Genomic DNA, 12,080 nt, shown 5'->3' on the forward strand with positions numbered 1-12,080 from the left:
TGAACCTGAAACTGCCTGCCGTTCTGGACCCTTTACCCCTGCCTGCCCTGAACCTGAAACTGCCTGCCGTTCTGGACCCTGAAACTGCCTGCCGTTCTGGACCCTTTACCCCTGCCTGCCCTGAACCTGAAACTGCCTGCCGTTCTGGACCCTTTACCCCTGCCTGCCCTGAACCTGAAACTGCCTGCCGTTCTGGACCCTTTACCCCTGCCTGCCATTCTGGACCCTTTACCCCTGCCTGCCCTGAACCTGAAACTGCCTGCCGTTCTGGACCCTTTACCCCTGCCTGCCGTTCTGGACCCTTTACCCCTGCCTGCCCTGAACCTGAAACTGCCTGCCGTTCTGGACCCTTTACCCCTGCCTGCCCTGAACCTGAAACTGCCTGCCGTTCTGGACCCTTTACCCCTGCCTGCCCTGAACCTGAAACTGCCTGCCGTTCTGGACCCTTTACCCCTGCCTGCCTTTGACATGTCGTTTGCCTGCCCCTGTATTAGAAATAAACTGTTTTGTTTCTTCAACACTGTCTGCATCTGGGTCATACCTGATACGTGATACTATTATGTCTGAAATTATTATGATTTCAATCAATGTCATCTCAAAGAGCATACAATGTTTCAATTTGTCACTTTTTACTTAAAAGGTCAGTACCCTGCTAGCCTGCCAGGGCAAAGACTGTGGCGCCAGTGTTGAAGCCTATCAAAGTTGTTTCACCATGGCACATGATCGGTAAGTGTCCCAATTCCAATTTTAAAATGATAAGTTGCTTTGTAATGGTTGCTCTATTTGACCACAGCAGAGTTCAATATTATATGTGTGTGTGTGTGTGTGTGTGTGTGTGTGTGTGTGTCAGTATCCTTACAAATATGAAAATCTGCATACTTGTCACGTTCTGACCATAGTTCTGTTATTTTATTCTTAGTTTTAGTATGGTCAGGGCGTGAGTTGGGGTGGGCAGTCTGTTTGTTTTTCTATGTTGGTTTTTGTGTTCGGCCTAGTGTGGTTCTCAATCAGAGGCAGGTGTCGTTAGTTGTCTCTGATTGAGAATCATACTTAGGTAGCCTGGGTTTCACTTTTGGTTTGTGGGTGTTTGTTTCCGTTTTGAGTGTTTGGGCCACACGGTACTGTTTCGGTTTTGTATATTTCACGTTTATTATTTTGTTCCAGTGTTCAGTTGTGTTTTTGAATAAATCAATATGGACACTTACCACGCTGCGTTTTGGTCCGATGCTTACTCCTCCTCAGACGAAGAGGAGGAAATCCGTTACAATACTGTATGACAGATACAAGTAAGAATAAAGTCATCTTCTCTAACACTTTAAATGTTAGGGTTGGACCTCATCGGACCCTTCACTAAATCCAGGAATGGCAACAGCTGGTGTCTGACGGCGACCGATCACTTTACCAAGTGGGTGGAGAAAAACCCCATTAAAGTCAGTAAAGGAAGAGTATGTGCTTAACACTAAATTCCCTTTTGTAACCCATTAAAAAGGGTGCTTGGAACCAAATGTGGATTTTAGTTTTGTATGATACCCATCAAGGACAAGACTGGTGAGTCCACCATTGCCCCGGAGGTGGTTATCTTCAACACCTACGGTTCTCCTGAGGACATCTTGAGTGAACGAGGTCATGAACGCTAGAACAAGGTATGGATGTTATTAGGTTATATTCTGTCATCAATGGTTTGTTTAATTTAATTTTTTACAAAAATAATTTCCAAGGTACATAATCAGACATTTTAATATCTGTCACTTTCCTACCCCCTCCTCCAGGTTTGGTGAATGGACCAACCAGACCCTCAAGATTGCAATGGGCAAGTCCTTTGTTTGGTACCAGGAAGGGTGGGAGAACAACCTGAAGGTAATTCTCTTTGCACACAACAGCAGGTCTTCACCGAGTATGGACAGGAGCCACAGCTGTTGACTGAGGTAAACAATGCTATTGTATATACAATTATTGTATATACTGTAGTCTTTCAAATGTGTGATCGACTTAGTGTTTGTTGTTTGTCTATTGCTATTTTTGCATAACGTACTTTCAGATCACTGAAACCCCACCTGATGTGGTGGAAGTTGTCGAACCAGATCAGAACACCTTCGAGTACTACCTTCAGGAACGGACTGAGAAGGATATGGAGGTTTTTGACCAGGTAAAAATGATTGTCTGCTGTTAATTTATTTTCTGGACCTCCACGAGATATGTAAGAAATGTATTTGTAATATGAATTATAATTGCATTTATTCCTGTTATCAATCAAGTTGAGACAACATGGACAAGGTGCAGAAGAATCCGAAGGAGAACAACCGGAGCAGAATCCAGAGGGGGACTAAGTGCTACGACATCCGGGCGAATTACTTGGTTTGGAAGAAGGACAAAAGGAAGGGAGACCTGGGAAACCTCGCTGCTCTTTCGCTCCTAGCTGAGGTCACCATCTGTTAAAGTGAATATAAAAAATATCATAACTATTTGCATTTGCACACAAAATAACCTGAAGCTAGTTTTAGTTTTCCTAACACTGACATATTTTATGACGCCCTACACTTCAGTGAAGCCCAATAGATAAAGTTAGTTAAGCTTTGGTTGCCATTTGAGAAGGCAAGAAATGATAGTTATGCTGAGCTTGTAAAAATGTACCTCTTCAATTTACCTCTCCAAGTTACTTTAGGACCATCAACTGTCTGAGCCCCCCAGGAGGTATCCCATCCACCAGAAGCAGTGAGTTTGGATCAGTCTGATTCTCTGGTCTTCTTGGTCGGATGCGGACAAACTTGAGGTAGGCTATACCTTCCTTAAGTGTTGAAAAGTACATATCTCCATTTATAACACTGCACTAATCAAATCAAATGTTCACCGTAAACCTGTGTTTGCTTGTTTACGTCTGTCTTCTACCCTGTTCCCTTTAACTCTGCTGCTGTTCTCCAGGACCTGGGGGTTCTGCCCAACACCCAGACATGGATCCACCTGATGTCCTCCATTACCTGCTCTCCAGGACCTAGGGGTTCTGCCCAACACCCAGACATGGATCCACCTGATATCCTCCATTACCTGTTCTCCAGGACCTGGGGGTTCTGCCCAACACCCAGACATGAATCCACCTGATGTCCTCCATTACCTGTTCTCCAGGACCTAGGGGTTCTGCCCAACACCCAGACATGGATCCACCTGATGTCCTCCATTACCTGCTCTCCAGGACCTAGGGGTTCTGCCCAACACCCAGACATGGATTCACCTGATGTCCTCCATTACCTGTTCTCCAGGACCTAGGGGTTCTGCCCAACACCCAGACATGGATCCACCTGATGTCCTCCATTACCTGTTCTCCAGGACCTGGGGGTTCTGCCCAACACCCAGACATGGATCCACCTGATGTCCTCCATTACCTGTTTTCCAGGACCTAGGGGTTCTGCCCAACACCCAGACATGGATTCACCTGATGTCCTCCATTACCTGTTCTCCAGGACCTAGGGGTTCTGCCCAACACCCAGACATGGATCCACCTGATGTCCTCCATTACCTGCTCTCCAGGACCTAGGGGTTCTGCCCAACACCCAGACATGGATCCACCTGATGTCCTCCATTACCTGCTCTCCAGGACCTAGGGGTTCTGCCCAACACCCAGACATGGATCCACATGATGTCCTCCATTACCTGTTCTCCAGGACCTGGGGGTTCTGCCCAACACCCAGACATGGATCCACCTGATGTCCTCCATTACCTGTTCTCCAGGACCTAGGGGTCCTGCCCAACACCCAGACATGGATCCACCTGATGTCCTCCATTACCTGCTCTCCAGGACCTAGGGGTTCTGCCCAACACCCATACATGGATCCACCTGATGTCCTCCATTACCTGCTCTCCAGGACCTAGGGGTTCTGCCCAACACCCAGACATGGATTCACCTGATGTCCTCCATTACCTGTTCTCCAGGACCTAGGGGTTCTGCCCAACACCCAGACATGGATCCACCTGATGTCCTCCATTACCTGTTCTCCAGGACCTGGGGGTTCTGCCCAACACCCAGACATGGATCCACCTGATGTCCTCCATTACCTGTTCTCCAGGACCTAGGGGTTCTGCCCAACACCCAGACATGGATCTACCTGATGTCCTCCATTACCTGTTCTCCAGGACCTAGGGCTTCTGCCCAACACCCAGACATGGATCCACCTGATGTCCTCCATTACCTGCTCTCCAGGACCTGGGGGTTCTGCCCAACACCCAGACATGGATCCACCTGATGTCCTCCATTACCTGTTCTCCAGGACCTGGGGGTTCTGCCCAACACCCAGACATGGATCCACCTGATGTCCTCCATTACCTGTTTTCCAGGACCTACTGGGGTTCTGCCCAACACCCAGACATGGATTCACCTGATGTCCTCCATTACCTGTTCTCCAGGACCTAGGGTTCTGCCCAACACCCAAGACATGGATCCACCTGATGTCCTCCATTACCTGCTCTCCAGGACCTAGGGGTTCTGCCCAACACCCAGACATGGATCCACCTGATGTCCTCCATTACCTGCATTTCTCCAGGACTACGGCTAGGGGTTCTGCCCAACACCCAGACATGGATCCACATGATGTCCTCCATTACCTGTTCTCCAGGACCTGGGGTTCTGCCCAACACCCAGACATGGATCCACCTGATGTCCTCCATTACCTGTTCTCCAGGACCTAGGGGTCCTGCCCAACACCCAGACATGGATCCACCTGATGTCCTCCATTACCTGCTCTCCAGGACCATTTTAGGGTTCTGCCCAACACCCATACATGGATCCACCTGATGTCCTCCATTACCTGCTCTCCAGGACCTATGGGTTCTGCCCAACACCCAGACATGGATTCACCTGATGTCCTCCATTACCTGTTCTCCAGGACCTGGGTTCTGCCCAACACCCAGACATGGATCCACCTGATGTCCTCCATTACCTGTTCTCCAGGACCTGGGGTTCTGCCCAACACCCAGACATGGATCCACCTGATGTCCTCCATTACCTGTTCTCCAGGACCTAGGGGTTCTGCCCAACACCCAGACATGGATCTACCTGATGTCCTCCATTACCTGTTCTCCAGGACCTAGGGCTTCATGCTGTCCAACACCCAGACATGGATCCACCTGATGTCCTCCATTACCTGCTCTCCAGGACCTTTGGGGGTTCTGCCTCAACACCCAGACATGGATCCACCTGATGTCCTCCATTACCTGTTCTCCAGGACCTGGGGGTTCTGCCCAACACCCAGACATGGATCCACCTGATGTCCTCCATTACCTGTTCTCCAGGACCTAGGGGTTCTGCCCAACACCCAGACATGGATCCACCTGATGTCCTCCATTACCTGTTCTCCAGGACCTAGGGGTTCTGCCCAACACCCAGACATGGATCCACCTGATGTCCTCCATTACCTGTTCTCCAGGACCTTGGGTTCTGCCCAACACCCAGACATGGATCCACCTGATGTCCTCCATTACCTGTTCTCCAGGACCTATGGGGTTCTGCCCAACACCCAGACATGGATCTACCTGATGTCCTCCATTACCTGTTCTCCAGGACCTAGGGGTTCTGCCCAACACCCAGACATGGATCTACCTGATGTCCTCCATTACCTGTTCTCCAGGACCTAGGGGTTCTGCCCAACACCCAGACATGGATCTACCTGATGTCCTCCATTACCTGCTCTCCAGGACCTAAGGCTTCTGCCCAACACCCAGACATGGATCTACTTGATGTCCTCCATTACCTGCTCTCCAGGACCTAGGGGTTCTGCCCAACACCCAGACATGGATCTACCTGATGTCCTCCATTACCTGCTCTCCAGGACCTAGGGGTTCTGCCCAACACCCAGACATGGATCCACCTGATGTCCTCCATTACCTGCTCTCCAGGACCTAGGGGTTCTGCCCAACACCCAGACATGGATCTACCTGATGTCCTCCATTACCTGCTCTCCAGGACCTAGGGGTTCTGTCCAACACCCAGACATGGATCCACCTGATGTCCTCCATTACCTGTTCTCCAGGACCTAGGGGTTCTGCCCAACACCCAGACATGGATCCACCTGATGTCCTCCATTACCTGTTCTCCAGGACCTAGGGGTTCTGTCCAACACCCAGACATGGATCCACCTGATGTCCTCCATTACCTGCTCTCCAGGACCTAGGGGTTCTGTCCAACACCCAGACATGGATCCACCTGATGTCCTCCATTACCTGTTCTCCAGGACCTAGACGGGTTCTGCCCAACACCCAGACATGGATCCACCTGATGTCCTCCATTACCTGTTCTCCAGGACCTAAGGGTTCTGCCCAACACCCAGACATGGATCCACCTGATGTCCTCCATTACCTGTTCTCCAGGACCTAGGGGTTCTGCCCAACACCCAGACATGGATCCACCTGATGTCCTCCATTACCTGTTCTCCAGGACCTGGCTGGGTTCTGTCCAACACCCAGACATGGATCCACCTGATGTCCTCCATTACCTGCTCTCCAGGACCTCCACTGGGTTCTGTCCAACACCCAGACATGGATCCACCTGATGTCCTCCATTACCTGTTCTCCAGGACCTAGGGGTTCTGCCCAACACCCAGACATGGATCCACCTGATGTCCTCCATTACCTGTTCTCCAGGACCTAGGGGTTCTGCCCAACACCCAGACATGGATCCACCTGATGTCCTCCATTACCTGTTCTCCAGGACCTAGGGGTTCTGCCCAACACCCAGACATGGATCCACCTGATGTCCTCCATTACCAATCACCCTCCAACTTTTCATTATATCATCTACAGCTACTGTTATTGTCATGTTGTCATCTGCCAAGAAAGTGTATGCTCTATCATACTGGGCACATAATGTGACATACACATATAAACACTGAGGTCTCCCTCTTCAAATCCCCCTTCTGAGACTGGCTGCCTTTTGAGAACAAGTGACAGACAGAACCTCCCACCCACATAACAACCACCTGCTCTACATACCAGAATTCAGTATTTTAGTCTGATTGCCATGTGAGTGTAGAAAAAAATCTATGAAAATAAATGAAATGACACACCTTATGTATTAAAATCTTAAATATTGCCAGGTTGTTTTTCACTGCTGTTTCACAAGGTGTTCATTATTGTAAGTTATCCTTTGATTGTATTTATTTGCTCCACATTATTCATTGTTGTGTCCTAGGACCTACTAGATACATGTATATTCAACCACAAGGGTGTATTAATGTGTTATGTGAGATTGAAAAAATATATCATAATAGAGGACTACTGAAATGATATTATTTCAGTGTAGATAAGAGACTGGGCAGGTTAAAATGAAAACATGACAGCCAGACAAGCCAGCGTATGAATCAAACGGATTGGAGTGGAAATGAGCTGACTTTGTGTTCTGTAAGATAAGTAACTTTAAAGTGTCAAGCAGATTACATATTTTCTTTGCCATTTCAAATCAAATGTATTGGTCACATACACATATTTAGCAGATGTTATTGCGGGTGTAGCGAAATGCTTGGAACACTGCACTCATCCGTCAAATTTACAAACCGTAACATTTAAAGACATGGATTTCATGTTGTAATTGTCAACAAGGTACCCAAAAGTAGTTCGAAGTAATGTTTTCATTTTATTAGCTCAACAAAACTTGTTAAAACAGTAAAATTATCACAGAAATCAGCCTTGTTTGCATAGCGATGATGAAAGTCAGTAGATAACACAAACCTCAGCTGCAAACTGTCTCCAGTTTATACAAGTCCTTTCCTGTCTAATTCATCTCCAGCTCGTATCCCATTAAGCATAGCAAATATATAATGTAATCTAGTTTGATTAGATGCACCGAGAGGACAGGGTTTTTACAATAAACAGCCTTCAGAAAGTATTCACCACCCTTGAACTTTTCCACATTTTGTTGTGTTAAAGCCAAGATTTTGTCACTGGCCTACACAATAAATACCCCATAATGTCAAAGTGGAATTATGTTTTGACAAATTACATAAAAAAATGTAGACCTGAAATGTCTCGAGTCAATAAGTATTCAACCCCTTTGTTATGGCAAGCCTAAATAAGTTCAGGAGTAAAATAATGACTTTAATGGCTGTGATAGGAGAAAACTGAGAAAGCAATCCTGTACAGATGAAAAAAATATTCCAAAACAAAACTAAAACTAAAAAACGACCTCACCCGAGCATCCTCCTCAAACTCCTGCTGACTTTCGCAGATTCTGCCTTTAATTTTCTGAAGTTGCCGGTAATAGGCTACAATTGGAGTCTGCAACCTTTCTCATGTGGAATGCCAATTTATTTGACAATTTCTACCGATCTGCATGCCAGTTATGGTTTTCATATGCACATTTTCAAGGAACAGTTTAATTTCATTTATAATAATGTCTTTGTATCTCAAAAGCATTGTCATGTGGTTAATCAACATTCTATTGAAATCTAAGAGGTCTGTCCATGACATCTACAGTGCCTTCAGAAAGTATTCATACCCCTAGATTTATTCCACATTTTGTTGTGTTACAGACTGAATTCAAAATGGATTAAATATACATTTTTCCCTCACCCATCCACACACAATACCCCATAAAGATCAAGTGTAAAAAAAATGTACACGAGTGTTCACACCCCTGAGTCAATACATGTTAGAATCACCTTCGGCAGCGATTACTTCTGTGAGTCTTTCTGGGTAACTTTGTATTCAGTGCATAACGTTAATTTCTTTGCAGCTTTACTTTAGTGCTTTAATGCACAAAGGATGCATGTTTTGGAATATTTGTATTCTGTACAGGCTTCCTTCTTTTCACTCTGTAAATTTGGTTAGTTTTGTGGAGTAACTACCTACAGTTGATCTATTCAGTTTTCCCCTATCACAGTCAATAAACTCTGTAAGTTTTAAAGTCACCATTGGCTTCATGGTGAAATCCCTCAGAAGATTACATCCTCAGTTAGGAAGGACGCCTGTATCTTTGTAGTGACTGGGTGCATTGATACACCATGCAAACTGTAACTAATAACTTACTTCACCATGCTCAAAGGAATATTCAATGTCTGCTTTTTTTATATTCCCATCTACCAATCGGTGTCCTTCTTTGCTAGGCATTGGAAAACCTCCTGGTCTTTATAATTGTTTGAAATTCAATGCTTGACTGAGGGACCTTTCAGCTAATTGTATGTGTGGGGTACAGAGATGTGGTAGTCATTGAAAAATCATGTTAAACAGTATTATTGCATACAGAGTGAGTCCATGCAACTCATTATCTGACTTGTTAAGCACATTTTCACTCCTGAACTTATTTTTGGCTTGCAATAACAAAGGGGTTGAATACTTTTTGACTCAAGACACTTCACAGCTTTTCATTTTTTATTAATTTGTACAAATTTCGAAAAACATAATTCCACTTTAACAATACAGCGTATTGTGTGCAGGCCAGTGACAAAAAACGACATTTAATCAATTTTAAATTCAGGCTGCAACAAAGTCCAGGCGTGTGAATACTTTCAGAAGGCACTGTAAATGAACCAGACAGGTCTTACAGGCCCTTTTGTCACACCTGGACTACTGCCCAGTTGTGTGGTCATGTATGGTAAAGAAAGACACACAGTTGAAGTCGGAAGTTTACATACACTTAGGTTGGGGTCATTAAAAGTCACTTTTCAACCATTCCGTAAATGTCTTGTTAGCAAACTATAGTTTTGGCAAGTCAATTAGGACATCTACTTTGTGCATGACAAGTAATTTTTCCAACAATTGTTTACAGACAGATTATTTCACTGTATCACAATTGTAGTGGGTCAGAAGTTTACATACACTAAGTTGACTGTGCCTTTTAACAGCATGGAAAATGTCATGGCTTAGAAGCTTCTGATAGGCTAATAGACATCATTTGAGTCTATTGGAGGTGTACCTGTGGGTGTATTTCAAGGCCGACCTTCAAACTCAGTGCCTCTGTGCTTGACATCACGGGAAAATCAAAAGAAATCAGCCAAGAAATCAGAGAAAACAATTGTAGACCACCACAAGTCTGGTTCATCCTTGGGAGCAATTTCCAAACGCCTGAAGGTACCACGTTCATCTGTACAAACAATAGTACGCAAGTATAAACACCATGGGACCACGAAGCCGTCATTCTGCTCAGGAAGGAGGCGTGTTCTGTCTCCTAGAGATGAATGTACTTTGGTGTGAAAAGTGCAAATCAATCCCAGAACAACAGCAAAGGACCTTGTGAAGATGCTGGAGGAAACAGGTACAAAAGTAACTATATCCACAGTAAAACGAGTCCTATAACGACATAACCTGAAAGGCCACTCAGCAAGGAAGAAGCCACTTCTCCAAAACCGCCATTAAAAAGCCAGACTACGGTTTGCAACTGCACATGGGGACAATATTGTACTTTTTGGAGAAATGTCCTCTGGTCTGATGAAACAAAAATAGAACTGTTTGGCCATAATAACCATCTTTATGTTTGGAGGAAAAAGGGGGAGGCTTGCATGCCGAAGAACACCATCCCAACCGTGAAGCACGGGGGTGGCAGCATCATGTTGTGGGGGTGCTTTGCTGCAGGAGGGACTGGTGCACTTCACAAAATAGATGGCATCATGAGGTAGGAAAACTATGTGGATATATTGAAGCAACATCTCAAGACACCAGTCAGGAAGTTAAAGCTTGGTCGCAAATGGGTCTTCCAAATGGACAATGACCCCAAGCATACTTCCAAAGTTGTGGCAAAATGGCTTAAGGACAACAAAGTCAAGGTGTGGAGTGGCCATCACAAAGCCCTGACCTCAATCCTATAGAAAATGTGTGGGCAGAACTGAAAAAGCGTGTGTGAGCAAGGAGGCCTGCAAACCTGACTCAGTTACACCAGCTCTGTCAGGAGGAATGGGCCAAAATTCACCAAACGTATTGTGGGAAGCTTGTGGAAGGCTACCTGAAACATTTGACCCAGGATAAACAATTTAAAGGCAATGCTACCAAATACGAATTGAGTGTATGTACTTCTGACCCACTGGGAATGTGATGAAAGAAATAAAAGTTGAAATAAATAATTCTCTCTACTATTATTCTGACATTTCACATTCTTAAAATAAAGTGGTGATCCTAACTGACCTAAAACAGGGAATTTTTGTTTGGATTAAATGTCAGGAATTGTGAAAAACTGAGTTTAAATGTTAGGTGTAAGTAAACGTCCGACTTCAACTGTAGGAAGTTTAAAGTTTGACCAGAACAGAGCAGCACGTATTGCACTTAGATTTACATGGAGGGCAAATGTCAGTGGTATGCGTGTCAATATCTCCTGGCTCAAAGTTGAGGAGAGACTGACTGGTCTTTGTCCGAGGTGTTGATGGGTTAAAGGTATCAAACTGTCTATTCAAGTTCAGACACTCATCGGTACCACACAAGACTTGTAGCCAGAGGTCTCGTCACAGTCCCCAGGTCCAGCACAGAGGCTTGGAAACGCACAGTATTAAATAGAGCCATGACTATATGAAACTCTGCCAGCCCAGGTAACTCAAGCTAGCATTAAAACCAGTTTTTTTAAAATGATAAAAGAACACCTTGCTGGGTACTGTGAAGAGACAGACATTTTAAATATTTTGTATTGTATTTTGCATTATATTATGTAGTGTTATGTATATTATTATTTGTGTTTTGTTTCCTGTTTGGACCCCAGGAATATTTGGGGAACATAATAAAATATTGTGTCTGTGTGTGCCTGCATGCGTGTCCAGTGTCGTACCTTGCCTGACGGCGAGCGTGGTGGTGTAGACTAGGAACAGCAGGATGTAGTTGAGAAAGCTCTGGAACACGGGCGTGTTGGCGTGGTATTCATGAGCCAGGTACTTGCTGGTCAGCCCGATGCCACAGACGAGCAGAGACAGGACCTGGCCCAGAGCCAGAGTTACCAGAAGTTCCCTGGAGAGGAGAGGCAGGATAGAAGACAGTGTTACGACACACTGGCATTACAGTACAGCTACTAAACCATAGACTGGAAAGGGCTTTGGAATGCAGCTTGTGCACTACAGTACATTCACATAAAGTGCATTCGGAAAATATTCAGACCTTGACTTTTTCCACATTTTGTTACGTTACAG

The 12,080-nt window shown here is 45.4% G+C and overlaps 1 protein-coding gene across 1 annotated transcript in view; it reads right to left on the reverse strand.

The window, feature by feature from the left end:
- Positions 1-12,080, reverse strand: part of LOC115107732 (solute carrier family 35 member F1-like) — a 153,085-nt gene that overhangs the window by 78,263 nt on the left and 62,742 nt on the right. The window contains exon 2 of the mRNA XM_029631318.2: positions 11,726-11,901. Coding sequence (XP_029487178.1) covers positions 11,726-11,901 — 176 coding nt within the window. The remainder of the gene's footprint in view (positions 1-11,725; positions 11,902-12,080) is intronic.

This window comes from Oncorhynchus nerka, linkage group LG24 (genome assembly GCF_034236695.1).
Source record: "Oncorhynchus nerka isolate Pitt River linkage group LG24, Oner_Uvic_2.0, whole genome shotgun sequence".
In the NCBI taxonomy this organism is placed as follows: Eukaryota; Metazoa; Chordata; class Actinopteri; order Salmoniformes; family Salmonidae; genus Oncorhynchus; species Oncorhynchus nerka.